This window comes from Podarcis raffonei, chromosome 14 (assembly GCF_027172205.1).
Source record: "Podarcis raffonei isolate rPodRaf1 chromosome 14, rPodRaf1.pri, whole genome shotgun sequence".
Classification (NCBI taxonomy): domain Eukaryota; kingdom Metazoa; phylum Chordata; class Lepidosauria; order Squamata; family Lacertidae; genus Podarcis; species Podarcis raffonei.
Window position 1 is genome coordinate 43600886 of NC_070615.1, and position 20714 is coordinate 43621599.

The 20714-nt window shown below is 46.5% G+C and overlaps 1 protein-coding gene across 2 annotated transcripts; it reads left to right on the forward strand.

The window, feature by feature from the left end:
• The first annotated feature begins 209 nt into the window (after positions 1–209).
• On the forward strand, positions 210–20143 carry DHRS7B (dehydrogenase/reductase 7B). Of its 2 annotated transcripts, none has more exons than XM_053365536.1 (7): positions 210–330; positions 8263–8435; positions 14676–14791; positions 15819–16029; positions 17373–17465; positions 19014–19166; positions 19486–20143. In XM_053365536.1, the coding sequence occupies exons 1-7, from the start codon at positions 311–313 to the stop codon at positions 19689–19691; spliced, it is 972 nt and encodes a 323-aa protein (XP_053221511.1). In that variant the 5' UTR covers positions 210–310; the 3' UTR covers positions 19692–20143. The 2 variants fall into 2 exon arrangements, with proteins under 2 accessions (XP_053221511.1, XP_053221512.1); XM_053365537.1 differs by lacking the exon at positions 210–330 and adding an exon at positions 454–697.
• Positions 20144–20714: the final 571 nt, after the last annotated feature.

Consider the following 20714-nt stretch of genomic DNA (forward strand, 5'->3'; position numbering starts at 1 on the left):
TAACAAGCTCAGCTGTCCCCCGCAAAAAACCTCCCTCTTAGAAGATTCTTTCCCGTGTCTTCGAGGCAGAACTCTATACGTGGAGCCTCTGTTTCCGGGAGGGAAGCTAAACACGGGGGGACCTTCCCTGGCTTCTCCCGTTTGTGTTCTCTTTTTTTGTATATTATAATTTATTGACCTCGTCCCTCCGCGCGCTTGCTTCCTATTGGCCGCTTTCCCTTGCCAGTCCCCGCCTTCCGCCTGAAGGGAAGCTGCGTTTTGATTGGGCGGGCGGAGCAAAGGTGGCGGAGCTGCTTCCGGGTGCGTCGTTATGGTGACTGTGGTTGCCAGGTAGTAAGCTGAAGGTGGAAGCGAGGCGCGCGCGCGCGGGGCGGGGTTCGCTTTCTGGGCCCCGTTCGGTCAATACGGGAGGGTGGGGGGTCCCCACAGGCGTCGGTCCCGCTGGGTGGGGTGTCATGTCTAGGTCCGAGGGCGTCCGGGTTCAAAGTCCCAAACAGGCCTGCAGCAAACCGCCACTGCCTCTCAGACCGGCCTACCTCACAGGGTTGTTGGGAGAGGAGGGAAGGGGCGGGGAAGGAGCCTGCATGCTGCTTTGTGGAGGAAGGGTGGGATAAACAGAGCAAGGGATAAGGGGCCACTGAGGCTCTCCTAGTCGCAGGGCCGGATTTAGGATTGATGAAGCCCTAAGCTACTGAAGGTAATGGGGCCCTTTATATGTCCAGCTGTCCTTTGTCAACAACAAATGTTTTTTTTGCGTTGAATATATGCTATATGGTAATTTATGGACCTAATAGGTATCTAAAGCCAATTGCACATAACAAAATATGTATTTTATCAAAGTAATTGTTGAACTGAAATATAATTAAGAAGCAGTATATTAATAGTGGAACATGAGTTTGACCAAACTGCAGGAGGCAGTGGAAGACAGGAGTGCCTGGCATGCTTTGGTCCATGGGGTCACAAAGAGTCGGACACAACTAAACAACAACAACAAATATTAATATTGAAAAATTTGGGGCCCCCCCAAGAGAGTGGGGCCCTAAGCTATAGCTTGTTTAGCTCAGGTATAGGCAAACTCGGCCCTCCACATGTTTTGGGACTACAACTCCCACCATACCTAGCTAACAGGAAAAGTAGTCAGGGGTGATGGGAATTGTAGTCTCAAAAATATCTGGAGGGAGGGCCGAGTTTGCCTATGCCTGGTTAGCTTATACGTAAATCTGGCACTGCCTAGTTGTATGTCGAAGCAGCGGTGAGAGTGGCCACCCACCTAGGGCGCTGGAGGGCTGCTAGCCCTTTCCATGAGGCACCATGGAATTGCGCAGAAAATGGGAAGGGGGGGGGGACTTGGGATGTTGGGAGGACAGGTTGTGCCCATATAGAACTGTAGAGTTGGAAAGGACCACAGGGGTAATCTAGCCCAACCCCCTGCAATGCAGGAAATCTTTGCCCAACTTGGGGATTCAGACCTTCAGCTCCTGAGATTAACAGCCTCATGCTCTAGCGACTGAGCTATGCCGGTAATCTCTCAGGCCTTTGGCTAATCAGATAACTCATGGCCTTTAGAACTGGGTGGTGCTGGTTTTTTGTTTGTTGCTGTGTTGTGTATTTCTGTGTTTCTATACCGTAAACCACCTCCTGATCCTCAAATGCAGAATGCGTAGAAATGCAATAAATAAAAATAATATTTAAGGAGAAGTGGGAAGAAAGACCCACAAGCAAGTGTTCCAAAGTGTTTTTGAACTCTTTGCAGCTTTACAACCTTCACGTGTGGTTTGAACTACGACTTGGGGCTGCCTGTATGTTTTCAAGCTTTTTTTGGTAACCTTGGCAGTGCAGTCCTATACATTTTGTGGCAGTCAATCCAGTGGGGTGTACTCCCAGGAAAATGTAAGCTTAGTTGTTATAACAATCCTCATTTTAAACATAGTTATTGATGAGTGGGACTCTGCGACAAAATGCAGCCATGTGGAACGCTTCTGTTCAGGGTTCCAGCTGTTCCATTCCATTCGCTGCTGGTTTTCCCCACCCAACACACACACACAACATTCTGTGATATGTGCCCATTCAGCAAGCTTAATTTTCATTGCCCTTATTGGGTGTTTTCTCTCTTTGGGGAATTGAGGTGTGCAAACTTGTGCCCAGTCCTCAATACATTAAAATCTTCGATCCCGATCCCCCCCCCCATTGTCAGCACTCACTTCTGTCCCTGGGGATGTTTTAATCAATGTCAGGTGGGAAGGACTCCTCCTATCCTTTACATATATGTGTTGCCTTCTTTTTCCAGCCACTCCATTTCCCCTCCCACCTGATTTTCAGGGTTTTTCCTTCCACTCAGCATTCTGTGCCATTGTGTTCTTAGGGGGCTGCTTTTTGGTGTTGCCTCTTTGACAGTTCCCCCTAAAGGTTCTTTAGGTAAAGATAAAGGGACCCCTGACCATTAGGTCCAGTCGTGGCCAACTCTGGGGTTGTGGCGCTTTACTGGCCGAGGGAGCCGGCGTTTGTCCGCAGACAGCTTTCGGGTCATGTGACCAGCATGACTAAGCCGCTTCTGGCGAAGCAGAGCAGCGCACGGAAACACCGTTTACCTTCCCGCCGGAGCGGTACCTATTTATCTACTTGCACTTTAACGTGCTTTCGAAGTGCTAGGTTGGCAGGAGCAGGTACCGAGCAACGGGAGCTCACCCCGTTGTGGGGATTCGAACCGCTGACCTTCTGATTGGCAAGCCCTAGGCTCTGTGGTTTAACCCACAACATTTGCAAACCTTGAGGTTGACTCAAGTTGGCTGATACCTCCGTCTTCTGTGTTGGTGATGTGGTTTTGAGTAGGAGGACTTGGAACTGCCATTAGAAAGAAGAGTTATATTGTAGCACTTTTTGGCAGCCTGATCCTACTAATTACATTAGGATTAACTTCTCTAGAAGCCCTTCTTTTAATTATTTCTTGCTTGATCCTCTGTATGTTTGTTGGAAATTCTGTAGATTCTAGTGTGATTTTCAGCACAAATCTATTGATTCTGTGGTAGACAGTTAAATCCTGATGTGTATCGTGGTTCTGGTAGGATGTGCTGTGTTGGTAGGTATTGTTTTAACAGGATAGAGACAACTATGACACTGAAGAATCAAAAATAAGGATGAGCTAGTTTGGTAATTCTCTGAATTTTAAAATACTATTTTGTTATTTAACAAGCAGGTGCTATTTTTCTAGAAAAATAGGTGTCGGAGCTCACCATGAACTTCTCCCTTGTTCTCTTAGGATGGCATTTGTGCCTGCCTGAGAGGTGCTGGAGCTGAGTAACGGGTAACTTCCGGGTTTCGGCGCTTGCACATTAGCGCTAAATCACGCTTTGCACATGTGCAGAAGTGCCGAATCATGACCCGCGCGTGCGCAGACCCTGCACTGCGGGTTGCGAATGCTGCGGGTGGCGAACGTGCCTCCTGCATGGATCACGTTCCCAATCCGAGGTTCCACTGTATAGCAAATCAAAGAAAGGCTACTGGGGAGGAGAGGAATAAGCGCCTCTGAGCTCATCTTTCCAATTCTTCTCTCTAAACTTAAATGACCTCCTCCATCTCAAATGCAGTGGAGTGTTTCTGAGCCTTGTTCTTGGAGGCCGACCTTGATCACTTGTGCCAATGCTGGACTAAAAGTGTAAGCTGGGCTGCCAGCCATTTCCTTTTTTAAATCTGTCTACCCTCTGTCAAAACGTTTGATACAGATATAGGGCACACTTCAGGGAAGGCAGCTCTGTGCAGAAAGGTAGGATCTGGTGTGTGCGGGTGTGCGGGGTCACACTGTGTTTTTCACACTGCGGGGGGTGACCCGACAAGGCCTTGTGGTGTTTTACACAAATAGAATAAGGCCCAAGGCTGTGCTGCTTACATTTATTTTTATAACGGCACCATTTTACTTAAGGGCATTCCCCTCCCTTCTCACACACATGAGCTCAAATCAAATCCTCTTCGAACCTCTCTTGGTATTTGTTATAAGTGTCTCATTCTCTGCAAAGCAGAACAGAGAGGCAATTGTGTTTCTACATTTAGGTTTCTAATGTCTATAAGGGAGGGCTCTGCTTTGCAAACCTAATTGTAGCAAGCCACTTTAAATTTCACCTGCAAAGACTCCCTTTAAGAATGTTTTAAAGCATAGTTGGTTGATGCTAGCAGGATAAGTCCATAGCTGTCATGTGCTACGTTGGACTACCTTTGAAAGTGACTCAGAAACTACAACTAATCCAGAATGTGGCAGCTAGACTAGTGACTGGGAGCAGCTGCCGGGACCATATAACACTGGATGTAAAGGATCTATATTGGCTCCCAGTATGTTTCTGAGCACAACTCAAAGTGTTGGTGCTGAGCTTTAAAGCCCTAAACAGCCTCGGCCCTGTATACCTGAATGAGCGTTTCCACCCCATCATTCAGCCTGGACACTAAGGTCAAGCTCCAAGGGCCTTCTAGCAGTACCCTCATTGTGAGAAGTTACAGGGAACCAGGCAGAGGGTCTTCTCAGTAGTGGCCCCTGCCCTGTGGAACTCCCTCCCATCCAATGCTGAATTTCCTAAAATAACTGAAGGCAGCCCTGTGTAGGGAAGTTTTAAAAAAAGTTTAGCTGAGGCTCAGAAGACTCTGCTAGCCTCACCAAAGCAACTTCAACAAGCCTCTGGCTGGTGAGGAGACTCACTGCACCCAGGAGCCCGAAGATATCCTCTTTGGGCTCTGGGGTAGGTCTTCTGAGAGAAGTACATTCCAGGACCTTTTTTCTGGAAAAAAAGCAGAGTCCAACAACATCCGGTTCCCCCACCTCTGGAGGAATAGGTGCTGATACCTATTCTGTAGGTAGGTAAAGGTAAAAGGTCAAGGACCCCTGGACAGTTAAGTTCAGTCAAAAGCTACTACAGTGGTACCTCAGGTTAAGAACTTAATTCGTTCTGGAGGTCCGTTCTTAACCTGAAACTGTTCTTAACCTGAGGTACCACTTTAGCTAATGGGGCCTGCCGCCGTTCTGTTCTCATCCTGAAGCAAAGATCTTAACCCGAGGTACTATTTCTGGGTTAGCGGAGTCTGTAACCTGAAGCGTCTGTAACCTGAAGCGTCTGTAACCTGAGGTACCACTGTATGGGGTTGCGGAGCTCATCTTGCTTTCAGGCCGAGGGAACCGTCATTTGTCCACAGACAGCTTCCCAGGTCATGTGGCCGGCATGATTTGACCATTTCTGGTGCCACGACGGGACACTGTGACAAGTGCCAGAGCACATGGAAATGCCGTTTACCTCCCCGCCACAGCAGTACCTATTTATCTACTTGCACTGGCGTGCTTTTGAATTGCTAGGCTAGCAGCAGCTGGGACAGAGCAACGGGAGCTCACCCTGTTGCGTGGATTCGAATCGCCAACCTTCTGATCGGAAAGCCCAAGAGGCTCAGTGGTTTAGACCACAGCATACCTACAGAATAGATATGAGCACCATTCCATCAGCATTAAGTGCTACTGAGACCCAGTGATTTCATCAGGAAGAGTTCAGCATGTGCTCAAAATAGGTGGCTTTTTGAAATAGTTGAACTTTGCTGGGGAACTTTGCTTGACATCTTGTACTAATAAACCAACTCCTATCTTCCTTGTTGGTTTCTGCTGTCCTTAACCAGCTTATTCATTTCCTCACACCATCCTAAAATTTAGAAAACACAACACTGTTCACTTGGTGAGGCATCCGGGAGATTTGATGTGCAACACAGTGTGAAATGGAAGTAGCTTTGTTTTATGAGTGGCAATCCCAGACTGCTTTGTGGGTTTTTAAGCTAGTTCCCAGGGTGTCCTTATAAACAACTTTAAACAGAATGCTTCCCTTTTTTTCTTCTTTTTTTTACAATAATGTTGATTGAATACTCTCCCTGTAGAAAATTAATTTCTAAAGCGGCGAAATGGAACTCCTTAATCTGGCACCATGTTTATTTGGGGCAAACCCTTCTCCAGAAATGAGAGACCCAGAGTGTGGTAAGGAAATTTATCTGGCTATGGATCCGGAGGCTTTTATCTCCTGGGCACGGCTGTCTAGAAGGTGGTTTGCTATTTCCCTCCTTGCCTGTTTTGTGTATGTTGCTGCTCTTCTGCTTTCAATGGAGTTTGTTTCATATTTTTTTGGCATTCCCCTACATGTGTAGATCATTGATCTATGGTAAGACTGAGAATCATCTGATTATATTTTTTTCCGACTAGTATGTATTGGTAATATAACCCCTTTAATTGCAAACTCTGGTAGTGAGTACCCACAGGACTGGAGCCAAAACACGAAGAAGGTATCAGCATGCTAGGAGAACCCAAACATTTGCAGAAACACGAATAAATGTGTGTTTTTTTTATTTAAAAAAACGGCTCAGTGAGATTGAGCTTTCTGAGTAGCCACAAAATGTTGAGTATATGTTGAAAAAGAAATGGGGTGGGCAGTGGAATTCATTCATTCATCTTTACATTTGTAGTCCGCCTTTTCTGCAAGGAGCCCAAGGCACACATAGTTCTGCTGCTTCCCATTCTGTCCTCACATCAACCCTGTGAGGTCAGCTGGGTCGCTGGTCCAAGGTCACCCAGTGAGCTTCCTCCCCAAGTGGGGGGTTTGAATCCTGATCTCCTAGGTGTTACTCCAGCACAACTTTGCCAGCTCAGCATGAATGCCTTGCTTGAGCTCCTTACAGCTTTCACTAGCATGTGTGAGTAGGGCAAAGCTGGCAGACAGAAACACTTCTGCTAGATGGTGAGGGTGTATTATAATGTTTTCTTGCAGGTCCTGTGTAAATGTCATGAATCGCATATGTACAGTGGTACCTCGGTTTAAGTACTTAATTTGTTCCGGAGGTCCGTTCTTAACCTGAAACTGTTCTTAACCTGAAGCACCACTTTAGCTAATGAGGCCTCCCGTTGCCGCCGTGCTGCTGCTGCAGCGCGATTTCTGTTCTCATCCTAAAGCAAAGTTCTTAACCTGAGGTAATATTTCTGGGTTAACGGAGTCTGTAACCTGAAGCGTATGTAACCTGAAGCTTATATAACCCGAGGTACCACTGTAAGTGATATGAAATGCTCATAAAGATAAGAGGTACAGAAGTGATTTTGCTTCTCTATCCACCTTTCTCTGAAACTGCTTTAAGAAACACCATTACGCCTAGCATTGTGGTATCTGGTTAGCCCCGCCCCCTGGAAGTCTGTTTACTTCTGTTTGGCAATGCCTGTGGTCTGTGGGTTTCTGTCCTGTTTTTTAAAGTGCGGTTGTTCTGTGTCTGGTGTCTGTTCTTCCAGATCATGATGTTCTGATGAATATGATAGACACCTCTCTCTCTCTCTCTCTCTCTCACACACACACACAGAGAGAGAGAGAAACAGAAACCAGCTGTCTTTATTTCTGCCTGGTTGCCTAGAGGTAATTCTTACTTGCCACAGGCAACCAGGCAGGTGGTTATATTTACAAGCCTGACTTAGTTGGCATATTTGCATTTGAATATTGACTCCCTGGTACAAAGCTTGTATACAGGCGTCCCCCCACTTATGTGGGGGTTATGTTCCAGGCCCCCACGCGCATAAAGGAAACCATGTAAAGTGGGGAGCACCCATTATATGCCTTCTCTGCCACTCTCTCTTCAACCCATACCAAAAAATACTCTGATCAAAGATATCCACAACTAGAATGGAAGCTCTGGGGTTGGCAGGAGGCTAGAGGTCATGCAGGAAAGCGGCTGTTCTTGCTGTGCAACCCCACACATCAGCTGTTAGGAGGGGAGGCTGAGCAGCATGTACAAAGCCTCCAGCCTCTTGGGGGCTCCCTCCGCCCTCACTGCTGTCCTCTTCGGGCTCTGGGGAGGGTCTCCACGAGAACTGTCCAGCTCTCTCCCGCGATTGCAGGTTTGAATTGAATTATTTAATAATTTCCTGGCACCGCGCATATGCACGGTTGTGCGCAAATCTATCAAGCATAAGTGGGGGAATTGCCTTGACTCCCTGATACAAAGCATACTCTGTTCATTTCCATGCCAGTGATTTGAGAGAGAGGTGGAAGGCAATGTCCCAATACAAAAGAGGCCAGAAGGCAATTTGCACAGCTGAGCCCAGCCCAATTGCTCCCTTGTAGACTGATTTTTACATGTTGTGAAACAGGCCCTGGAGGCTGGGGAGCTGCTATGTTGGATTGAATCTGTTGTGTGTGGAAACAGGAGAGTGGAAGGTGGTTTGTGATCAGTTTGTGTAATGTGCTCTTGTTCTCTGCTTCTTTCCTGTAACTCCAGGACGAACCCTAGAAGAAAAGTGATGGATCTCACCTCTGTGATGATTCTTCCACTGCTTTTTGGCAGCCTGGGGGTTTTTGGGCTCTTCCGGCTGCTTCAGAGAATGCGTGTGAGAGCCTACCTGAAGGATGCAGTGGTGGTGATCACAGGAGCAACTTCTGGACTAGGGAAAGGTAGGTTTCTGAGACATTTGGCATGGAGATGGAGAGGAGAACAGCTTGTACAGGACAGCTTGTACATTACTCAAAATGTTTCCTCGGAAAATAGGGTGTTACTAAACTCTCATCTCACACCACGAAGGTCAAGCTTAGCCTTACAGGATCAGATTCCTTGTGAAGGAGGAGGGAACCTGAGGAGTCTTGGTTTTTTAATTTTATTCTTCAGTAGCATCTCTTAGCAAATATACAGGTTGAGCAGGTGGGAGGCAAGTCACAACAGAACTTCTGGATTTTACAAATGTTCAAAAAATGGGGACTTGGCCATTGTGCGTGTCCTCATCCCTAGATGAAACCCAAAACCTGCATTGCATCTAAACTGTTCAATTTGCTAGTTTACTCATACTCAATTTAAATATGTACCAATTCATATTTTAGGGCTGTAACACCAGCCTGTTTTTCTCTCTATCCTTCCCCACTTTGCTTAACCTGCCCAAGGCTTGGAAAACTCAGAAGCTCCCTCAATCTCTTGTGCCATTTTGATTGGCCTTATACAGATGTGGCCCTTTTCTGTGTTTGGGAATTTTTCGTATGGGTCTACATGGCAACCTTTGCTTCTTAGTGGCAATGTGGCAATCCCAAAGCAGCACCAAACTCCCCAGTATCATTTATATTACATATACGCACACACAGCAAGCAGAACACCAGAACAATAGCTGCTTCCCAAAGAACACATGGCTTAAGTAAAACAATAGAGACTTCCACACGATACAGAAACACCTCATCATTTAGCCCTTCTGGCTGGTCCTTCATGTTTCTGGGGTGGAAGGTGGCTCCATCCCAGAAACATTAAGGACCAGCCGGCAGTCTGTTCTGACTTATTCCCTGCTACTTTGTTCCCCATCTCCATCACCTTGTTAATTTACTGGAAGCACAGGAGCATGCATTGGCAAGGGCATGAGGTGAATCAGGACCTCCAAACTCCAGGTCTTCTTTGCTGGGCCTCAGATCCCCTGTCCTCCCCCCCCCCCCCAATTTTTTGGGTAAAACTTTAATGCAAGGTTTCCTAAACTTGGGTCTCCTGCTGTTGTTGGGCTACAGCTCCCATCATCCCTAGCTAGCAGGACCAGTGGTCAGGGATGATGGGGTTGTAGTCCAAAAACATCTGGAAACCCTTCTTTAATTTGGTGACTGGGAGACTAGGTGCCCTGTAAAGTGCAGTGCTGGTGAAATCCCAGCCACCTGCCAGCTTGATTTGCCCCAAGTCACTCTATACATACTTCAACTTCCATCAATCTCAGCGAGCATGGCCAATTGCCAGGGATTATGGGAGTGGTAGTTTAGCAACACCCAAAGGTTCCCCACGCCTGCTATTGGTTCTATGAGTCATGGGGCCTGTGAAAAGTACCTAGCAATGCCAAACCTTCCCTGGTGGGGAGGACTTTCTCAGTCCATGGCATTTTCAGTCACTCCCACGCAAAAATGGGGAACCTGCCCGTATAGTTGGGTAACACCTGCCCTAACCTGTTTTTTTCCAGCTTGGAGGCAAGTCTCAGCCAGTGATTCAAACTCAGGCACCCCACTCCAGTCAATTCGCCCATGAGCCGAGAACATCCTTAAAATGGGTGGGGAAAGGGAAATAGTTATGCAGCCTTCTGTAACTTAATTCACCAGCAACTGACGCATGGCCCCCGGTGGAGGTGCTTTCCTGTTCTCTGCAGAACAGCGTTGAAAGCCCTTTGGGAACGGAATGTCCTCACTGCCTTATCGTAGCTGTGTGCTTGGTCGTTGGTCCAGCCACAAGCTTAGAGCATGGGTTTCTCCTCAAGGTGCTGTGACTTCTTGGGAAGGAAGAGCTACCTTAATGCATCATAGTGTACTAGTTCATCTGTTCCACGGCTATGTCTCCAGATTTTGTTTATTTGGTTTTCCCCCTGCCCTTTTCCTCGACAGGGACTCGAGGCAGTTAAAACTGAAACAGCTAAAAACATGGGGGTATTCATTGAAACACACAGATTATTGCAATAAAAATATCACAGTACCAGCCCTTTCCTTAAAACCAGTTCCCAAAAGCCCGTTGGAACAAAAAAGTATTCACCTGCTGGCAGAAGGACAGCAATGAGGGAGCCAGTCTGATTTCTCTATGAGGGTAGTTCCAAAGTCTGGGAGCAGCCACCGAGGCGGCTTACTGTTGCCTGAGATACTTTTAATTAGAAACAAAAGGGATTGAGCCCTGCTTTGTTGAAAATGAGTTCTGGGCCACTGAGCTGTTATCGCCCCCCCCCCAATGTGTTTGACAGATTCGTACAGGATCCCAATGAGAACTGAAAAGGGCTCACAGTTGAAATGAACCTAGGAAACTGCCTTACACCATTGGCTTCAGTGTCATCTGTTCTCTGTTGGGAGTGGTTTTATAAAGTCTCAGGGCAGGGAAGGGGTTCTTTCCCAACCCAGCTCACTGGCGATTGATCCTGGGACCTTCTGCATAGAATCATAGAAGAATCATAGAATCATAGAGTTGGAAGAGACCACAAGGGCCATCGAGTCCAACCCCCTGCCAAGCAGGAAACACCATCAGAGCACTCCTGACATATGGTTGTCAAGCCTCTGCTTAAAGACCTCCAAAGAAGGAGACTCCACCACACTCCTTGGCAGCAAATTCCACTGTCGAACAGCTCTTACTGTCAGGAAGTTCTTTCTAATGTTTAGGTGGAATCTTCTTTCTTGTAGTTTGGATCCATTGCTCCGTGTCCGCTTCTCTGGAGCAGCAGAAAACAACCTTTCTCCCTCCTCTATGTGACATCCTTTTATATATTTGAACATGGCTATCATATCACCCCTTAACCTCCTCTTCTCCAGGCTAAACATGCCCAGCTCCCTTAGCCGTTCCTCATAAGGCATTGTTTCCAGGCCTTTGGCCATTTTGGTTGCCCTCCTCTGGACACGTTCCAGTTTGTCAGTGTCCTTCTTGAACTGTGGTGCCCAGAACTGGACACAGTACTCCAGGTGAGGTCTGACCAGAGCAGAATACAGTGGCACTATTACTTCCCTTGATCTAGATGCTATACTCCTATTGATGCAGCCCAGAATTGCATTGGCTTTTTTAGCTGCCGCGTCACACTGTTGGCTCATGTCAAGTTTGTGGTCAACCAAGACTCCTAGATCCTTTTCACATGTACTGCTCTCAAGCCAGGTGTCACCCATCTTGTATTTGTGCCTCTCATTTTTTTTGCCCAAGTGCAATACTTTACATTTCTCCCTGTTAAAATTCATCTTGTTTGTTTTGGCCCAGTTCTCTAATCTGTCAAGGTCGTTTTGAAGTGTGATCCTGTCCTCTGGGGTGTTAGCCACCCCTCCCAGTTTGGTGTCATCTGCAAATTTGATCAGGATGCCCTTGAGTCCATCATCCAAGTCGTTGATAAAGATGTTGAATAAGACCGGGCCCAAGACAGAACCCTGTGGCACCCCACTAGTCACTCTTCTCCAGGATGAAGAGGAACCATTGATGAGCACCCTTTGGGTTCGGTCAGTCAGCCAGTTACAAATCCACTGAGTGGTAGCATAGTCAAGACCGCATTTTACCAGCTTCTTTACAAGAATATCATGGGGCACCTTGTCAAATGCCTTGCTGCAATCAAGGTAGGCTACATCCACTGCGTTCCCTTCATCTACCAGGGTTGTAATTCTGTCAAAAAACGAGATCAGGTTAGTCTGACATGACTTATTTTTCAGAAATCCATGCTGACTATTGGTGATCACAGCATTCCTTTCTAGGTATGCTAAACATGTTAAACATGTTCTCAATCTTGAACCTGTGGTCCTTATCCAAAACAGTTCTTCTAGCTGATTTATTCATTACAATATTTCTCTCTTCCTTTTTAGGAAATGGTAAATATCATCATCATTGTTGTTTATTAAATCTCTATACTGCCCTTCAACCGAAGAACACAGGGCAGTTTGCAATATGAAAACATAAAAACCATACCCTGATAACAAACAAAAACAATAACCTCCTCAACACATACACACCGACCGTTTAAAAGGCCATTTGTTGTTGTTGTTTAGTTGTTTAGTCGTGTCCGACTCTTCATGACCCCATGGACCAGAGCACGCCAGGCACTTCTGTCTTCCACTGCCTCCCGCAGTTTGGTCAGACTCGTGTTTGTAGCTTCGAAGACACTATCCAACCATCTCATCCTCTGCCGTCCCCTTCTCCTTGTGTCCTCCATCTTTCCCAACATCAGGGGCTTTTCCAGGGAGTCTTCTCTTCTCATGAGGTGGCCAAAGTATTGGAGCCTCAGCTTCACGATCTGTCCTTCCAGTGAGCACTCAGGGCTAATTTCCTTAAGAATGGATACGTTTGATCTTCTTGCAGTCCATGGGACTCTCAAGAGTCTCCTCCAGCACCATAATTCAAAAGCATCAATTCTTCGGCGATCAGCCTTCTTTATGGTCCAGCTCTCACTTCCATACATCACTACTGGGAAAACCATAGCTTTTACTATACGGACCTTTGTTGGCAAGGTGATGTCTCTACTTTTAAAGATGCTGTCTAGGTTGGTCATTGCTTTCCTCCCAAGAAGCAGGCGTCTCTTAATTTCGTGGCTGCTGTCACCATCTGCAGTGATCATGGAGCCCAAGAAAGTAAAATCTCTCACTGCCTCCATTTCTTCTCCTTCTATTTGCCAGGAGGTGATGGGACCAGTGGCCATGATCTTCGTTTTTTTGATGTTGAGCTTCAGACCATATTTTGCGCTCTCCTCTTTCACCCTCAATAAAAGGTTCTTTAATTCCTCCTCACTTTCTGCCATCAAGGTTGTGTCATCTGCATATCTGAGGTTGTTGATATTTCTTCCAGCAATCTTAATTCCGGCTAGGGATTCATCCAGCCCAGCCTTTCGCATGATGAATTCTGCATATAAGTTAAATAACCAGGGAGACAATATACAGCCTTGTCGTACTCCTTTCCCAATTTTGAACCAATCAGTTGTTCCATATCCAGTTCTAACTGTAGCTTCTTGTCCCACATAGAGATTTCTCAGGAGACAGATGAGGTGATCAGGCACTCCCATTTCTTTAAGAACTTGCCAGTTTGCTGTGGTCGACACAGTCAAAGGCTTTTGCATAGTCAGTGAAGCAGAAGTAGATATCTTTCTGGAACTCTCTAGCTTTAGCCAAAGGCCTGGGAGGAGTGTTTTTGCCTGGTGCTTAAAGAGATGTCGTGAGGGTGCCAGATGAGTCCCCCTGGGGAGAACATCCCACAAGCAGGGAGCCACCGCAAAGGCCTGTTCTTGTGGTGCAGCCTTCTGGGCCTGCCATGGACACCAGTCCAGTCTTGTGATGCTCATGCCCAAGTAGTTTCAAGAGTGTTGAAACACTGACTGTTTTTGAGGCCGTTCAATGGTCCCACAGGTTCAAAGAGCCTTCCCCAACTTGGTCTCTCCCCTCAATGTTTTTGTACTGCAATTCTCATTCAGCTGTAGGCAGCCTATCCAGTGGTCAGGGAAGATGGGAGTTGTAGGAAGAAGGCTCCCCCCCCCCCCCATGCACATAAAGGGGAATTATGTTCTGCAGTAGCAGCGATACAGTGCAGTACTCTGGATAAAGGTCTTCTGCCGAGGAGATCAGTGTTCAAATTTTACTGGGTGCCCTTTGACAAACCAGTCTCTCTCACGGCAATTCTATCTCACTGAAATGCTGAATCTAAAATGTGATCATAGATCCATGTATGCTTCCCTCAGCATTCTGCTTTATTTAATTCACCACCTCCCCCTTTCATTTACCAGCAGAACCTTTGAATGAAGAAATTAAATATAAAATTGGGCTGAGGCCAAAGTGTCAGATATGTACCAAAACACGTGTCTATAAAGAAAAGAATTATGGGATCTGTGGCTATTCAGATGTTGTTGTGCTACAGGTCGCCCACCCCGTAACTGATCCAAAGTCAGCTTCATTGGCCGAGCCTGGGTTTTACAGTGATTGGGAAGGGGAGCTTTAATCCATTTCCCCACAATACAGCATACATAATTTTGTAAACTGCAATCATGTCCCCCCCCCCGCCCACTTGAGTTCTTCTTTTCCTAACCAAAGTAGTCTCTAACTTAATCCTGATCATTTGGCCATTTTCTCCACTGATTCTAGATCTACCAGTATCCTTTCTGAAGTGCATTCACCCAAAAGAGCATTCCAAGTGTGGTCATACAAGAGTTGTGTAAAGGCTTTTTTTTCCCTGTCCCCCCCCCCTCTCTTTTTGCCAAGAATGTGCCAAAGCTTTCCATGCTGCTGGGTCAGAACTGGTGCTGTGTGGTAGGAGCAAAGAGAGACTTCAAGACCTTCTGCAGGAGCTCTCCACTGCTGCTGGCCACCCAAAGAACGTAAGCAAGGGGGTGAGGGGGAAGGAAGAGACGGAGGTGGAGAGACCGTAGGTCAGGGATGCTTTTCACGCAGGTCACAGGTTTATGGAGTTGTGGGAAGAGGAGAGGTGGAGAGGGAGAGAGGTGGAAAGGGGAAGACAGTAAAATGTCATTCTTTTGCATGGTACATTTGCAGAGCTTTTGTGTCAGCATCATGTACACAGGGATTTTGTTTTGCTGGCAGTGCAAGAGTCCAGAGGGTGCAGGGCATGGTTGGTTGCAATGTGTTTTGTTTCTGTGTGCTGCTGGGTCAAATTAACCCTCTTAAAGCCAGGGTCGGCATCAGGGCTCAGCATCATTGAATGCTCACTGAAGCCTGTGTCCCACTGCCAATCCCTGGTGCCTCCCATCCTTGCTGCCGCCGCTGCCTGATCTGTTCTTTGAGCAAGCAAGCAAGCAGCAAGAGGAGCAACAATCTCTGTAATAATAATAATAATAATAATAATAATAATAATAATAATAATTTATTTGTACCCCACCCATCTGGCTGGGTTTCCCCAGCCACTCTGGGCGGCTTCCAACAAAGATTAAAGATACATTAAAATGTCACACATTAAAAACAAGCCTGGTCCTTGATATCTCTGTATTGTGTGTTAAGGAGATAAGCTAACTAGGCCTGAAAGCACCTTGCCCAAGGTCCATCCCCTCCCCACCCCAAACAAAAACCTGGAAGCAGCCCTGTTTTAAGCCATATAAGCCAGTTGCTCCTTCCTAACATGCTGGTAACAGGGGTGCCAAGCCCTTTCCCCCCGCCCCAATATTTTTTTGGGAGGGGGCTTCCCTCAAATGTCTAGAGCATGCATTGATTGATAAACATTTCCCTAGATCCCTGTGGCATGTATATAATGCCATTTTATCTTCCCAGTATCACACTGTGAGAGAGGATAGGCTAAGAGCGTGGTTTCACCAAGGCTACCCGATGAACCTTGCAGCTGAATAGGTTCATATACGATTAACTGTTTTTTTCTTTTCTTTTCTTTTTCAACAGCCCCATAAACACCACACTGTGGTCTTTGACCTCGCTGACATCAAAGCAGTCGTTGGCGCTGCCGCGGAGATTTTGAAGTGTGCAGGTCATGTGGACATCTTGATTAACAATGCTGGAATCAGTTACCGCGGCACAATTGTGGACACCCTGGTGGAAGTGGACAGGAAAGTGATGGAAACCAATTACTTTGGCCCAATTGCTTTGACAAAAGGTACACTGTAACAGCCTCCTCCTGTGTCTTTCTGCACACATCCTAACGTTTCCTGCGGTGGTTACTGTGCCCCACTTCTTTAGCAGTTACACCTCTGCAGTATTCTAGATTTGCTTCCTGCATTGTAGGGGGTTGGACTAGATGACCCTCGAGATCCCTTCCAACTCTACAGTCCTATGATTCTATGTAGACCACTTAAGTGCTGTTCAGAGGGCTTACAGCTAGGTTGCAAGGCACAAGGAGTTACATTTGTCTGGCTCTCCCTCCACCCTGGAGTTCTTCATATGGCCTGTGGGACGTGCTTCATGCAACAGTATTGAAAACGACCATGGTGACACAAACCATAGGCTTACTTTCAAGCTAAAATGGTCCTTGCTTGCCATTTTAATACCTTCCTGAGCTGGAGGAGAGCTTGTAGAAAAGCAAAGCGGGCAAGCATCAGGCAGTCGACTTTTGGCTGCTGATCCCTCTTTCAAAGCAACTCTCCCTGCCCTTGTAGCATTTCTCTACATGGAGAAAATCCTAGAGGGCAGCAGGAAACTGAAAGAGGTCTGGGGAATTGGCTGTTACACACTACACTGGTGGGGAAAATGTAGATGCAGCTCCTCAGCTGTTGCTTGGTGGAAACGTTGGCCCACAAGCCCTATTGAGTCTTACATTCCTTGCTCATAGTCTGTGTCTGCCTTTAAAAGCTCTGGGTCCCTATATGTTTTTGGACTACAACTCTCATCCCTTAGCCACCATGGCCTGTGGAGAGGAATGATGTGAGTTGTAGTTTGAGAACATCTGGGGACCAAAGGTTGAGAAAGGCTTGTCTATATAATACAGGGATACAATAATTTTGTTTGCACCTTCCTTACTGAGCTTCTGGGAAAGTAAAAATGGGACCCACCTGTGCCAGCTGACCCTTCTCCAGTGTGCATCCTATTTTATGTTCAAGGAGATTTCTTAAGAAAAAAGGACTCATTTCTTTCACTGAAATCAGTGGAACTTTGTTCCAAATAGTTTTTCAGCATCAGGGTAGGAACATATCCTGCCTTGGATAAGAAGTAACTGCAAGGTCATCTTTTGGATCCCAGTGTGATTATTTTGCCTCTCTCTTCAGGAAGCATTTCTACAAATATTGCAACTTCAAGGTCCTCTAGGAATCCCCAAGAAATTGTGACTAGGATAAATTAGGAAGTTGAAATATATTTGCATAAGACAGTTACACTTATACACACGATTCTAGGTATCAGCATAAGGAAGAAACCCTGGTCTCCCTGGATCGAAGCACACATTATTTCTCATGGCAAGATTGTGGAGTTGCATTCTCATTCTCTCCCCCTCCCTCCTCTCTCTAGCAATTCTGCCTTCCATGATCAAGAGGAGAAAAGGCCACATCGTCGCCATCAGCAGCGTTCAAGGCAAAATTGGCATTCCTTACCGCTCAGCTTGTAAGTATTCTTCACAAGGCTTGGGAGGGGTTGGCTACTCTGGAACCACCAGCTCACCGGAAAGGGGCAGCCAACACATTATAGTAGATACAGCACATATAGAGCTCAAGGGAGCGGAGCCTCAGGCCAGTGTTCCTCAAACGCGGGTCTCCTGTTCTTGTTGGACTACAACTCCCATCATCCCTAGCTAGCAGGACCAGTGGTCAGGGATGATGGGAGTCGTAGTCCAGCAAAAGCAGGTGACTCAAGTTTCAGAAACACTGGCTTAGGCGAACCTCAAACATTGGGAAGAATAGTTTCTGCTCTCCCTATCTTCATCTTTGCTTGTCTCCAGAGCTGGGTGTGACTTCCACAGGGCCAGTCCTACTGCACAAAGAACTCAATTTCTACGGGTGCCAGCAATGCAGGGTCCCATTTTGGAGGGGTGCTTTGGTATCTTCTGCATCACCAGAAGGTAGCATACGTCTTGCATCGTGTGGTCCAAAATGCCCAATTTCATTCTGGATAATCACTGCCCTTACCCAGGTATTCCTCCCCCTACATCACATTTACGATAAGAATGCAAACTTTGCCATCAAAATCTGCCTAAGTAGTTGTGCTGAATCTGATTATAGCATTCATGCTAACCTAACAGACTTGGAACTTCTCTGCATATATTGAAATCTAACCCTCCAATCCTAAAATAAGAAATTGGAAAAGGAACAGGGTAGTGCCATTGTCCATAGCCTGTAAAAAGACACCATGCTCAAAAGCTCTTGCTTCATTTGTTTGGCATAAGCCTGTGTGATTCAGCAAAGAGCACATTGGAGCTGACCTGGGCAAATCACTCCTTTTCCCCTCTCTAAAACAGAAGTTAAGTCTTTCCCATGATTATGAAGATCCTTGCAGAGACCCATGCCAGTTTACAACTTGGTTTGGAATTCTTAAAGTCCCTTTAAGATCCTCCCAAATTTTCCTTTAAGAAGAAGAAGAAGAAGAAGAAGAAGAAGAAGAAGAAGAAGAAGAAGAAGAGGAGGAGTTGGATTTGATATCCCGCCTTTCACTCCCTTTAAGGAGTCTCAAAGCGGCTAACATTCTCCTTTCCCTTCCTCCCCCACAACAAACACTCTGTGAGGTGAGTGGGGCTGAGAGACTTCAGAGAAGTATGACTGGCCCAAGGTCACCCAGCAGCTGCATGTGGAGAAACGGAGACACGAACCCGGTTCCCCAGATTAGGAGACTACCGCTCTTAACCACTACACCACACTGGCTCTTCAGCAGCTGGCATACTATTAAAGTCTACCCATCTTGGGCTGGACCAAGGGCCTGTGTGCTCCAACACTGGCAAGATGTCATTGGAAAGCTTGTAAGCAGAGCAGAATCAGACATAATCGCCCTTGTTGCTTGCCCCAGCAAAAGCCTACTGCCTTGGAATAGGCTGCATTCAGTTCTGGTAGCTAATAGCTATTTACGCTGTTACATGCCTCGTGCAAAAGGCAACTATGCATTTTGACTGGGAAGCTGCAGATTGGAAATAAACTGAAATTGTGTCACCTTCGGGGTTTTTAGATGCTGCCTCTAAGCATGCCACCCAAGCCTTCTTTGACTGCCTACGAGCAGAAGTGGAGCAGTACGATGTCGACGTCACAGTTGTGAGCCCCGGCTACATTCAGACAAATCTCTCACTTAATGCTGTAATGGCAGATGGATCCCAGTATGGAGGTGAGGACTAGCTTTGCTTGTGTAAATTATATGTATCTGTTGGCGTACAGGGAGTGCCAGTGGAGGGAAAGGGGAAAACCCGGTTTCTCAAAGTTTGGCATTGACTGAAAAGGCCCAATATAAAAACTAGCACATTTAACGAAGTTGGATAATCTTCAATGGCTTTAGTGGCCCATGTTCAATGGTCACAGACTTGTTTGCAGAGTCTCACCTCTGCACATCTCTTGATCTATGGGCTTAATTTGTAATCTTGAGCCTCCTGGATCCACCAACAGAAAATAATCTCTAGAGGGAGGTAGTAATTTGTTGTTCTTTTCAGTAATGGACAAGTCAACTTCTGAAGGCAAGGCAGCTGCAGAGGTGGCTCAGGTGGTTCTGAGTGCTGTTGGGGAGAAGAAGAAGGAAGTTCTGGTTGCTGGCTTCATGCCTTCTCTGGCCGTGTACATGCGAACGCTCTGTCCCAGGCTCTTCTTCCACTTTATGGCATCTAGAGCCCGGAAAGAAAGGAAACCCAAGGATTCTTAACCAATTGGAGTTCATTTTAAACCATTGGTTTAAAACCAGAAGCTACCAGCTGATGTGTCCAGGGTCTGTGGGAAGCATGAACTTCAGGATTGTTTAAGTTGCATCTCTCGCTTGCAGTGAAGAGTCGGAGCCAGGCTTTCGCTGCTTGTACATCACTGATGGCATCTGAAAAGCTGCTTTCACCACTTACAGCTTTGTTGGCTCCCTGGGACAAAAGGCTTCATCTGCAAGGAGTTAGGCCACGGGAAAATTCTCCTGCGTGTTGAAATGAGCAGGAACTGCACACCTCCACAGCTCCCATTCATCTTATTTGGGCTTGTCCACAAGACAACAGGCTACTGGCAGCTTATGTTTCCTTTGGCCTAGGCTCTCATCAGCTGAATGTAAAATACTTATTGAGGGAGAACGAAAGACTACCATTGCCTCCAATATCATTCTCTTTAAAAACCTAAGTGGTTGCAGGCTGCTTCTTTCTGCCAGGGTGGGGAGAAGGGATGCAGGCAGCTGAAATTAAATAAGCTTGTGCTGCACATGCATTGCCTAACTGCACTTACTGCATTTTTGCCAGGACTAAAAAGCTACCACCTCCACTACCCTTATTCCTAGTAGCTTAGCTTGGTATTCTCACCTGTTGAGCTCAAGAGTAGGTCCTGGGTAGGAAGTACAGCACTACTAGCACATCCAAGTATCGGAAAGCTGTTGTCCCCCCTCCCCCAAGTTATAAGGGGGGCGGGATGCTGCAGCTTACCTTCCTTAGGCAGATCCGAGTTGCTAACTGCTATTAAAATAGACATGAAAGAGGAACTACGTACACTGTTTGCTCTGCAGCTCATCTGAATGTAGATTCTAGTGCGCAAAGAACATCCTTGCCTGATAGTAGTACCAGCCTCCATCCCCATTCAGTCTTACTGATTCTCTAATGGCAAATTCAAAAGCCTGATTCCTGAAAGCAGAATTGTTCGTAGACAGATGCAGTTTCCATGCTTCTGATAAGGCAGGTAACACAAAGTTTCCTTGCAGCAA

Excerpts from the sequence above, each read along its gene's own strand:
- DHRS7B (XM_053365536.1), top strand. The coding sequence starts at position 311 with ATGGTGACTGTGGTTGCCAG. Across the intron at positions 331-8,262 it reads ATGGTGACTGTGGTTGCCAG|GACGAACCCTAGAAGAAAAG; the intron begins GTAGTAAGCTGA and ends CTGTAACTCCAG. Across the intron at positions 17,466-19,013 it reads CATTCCTTACCGCTCAGCTT|ATGCTGCCTCTAAGCATGCC; the intron begins GTAAGTATTCTT and ends CGGGGTTTTTAG.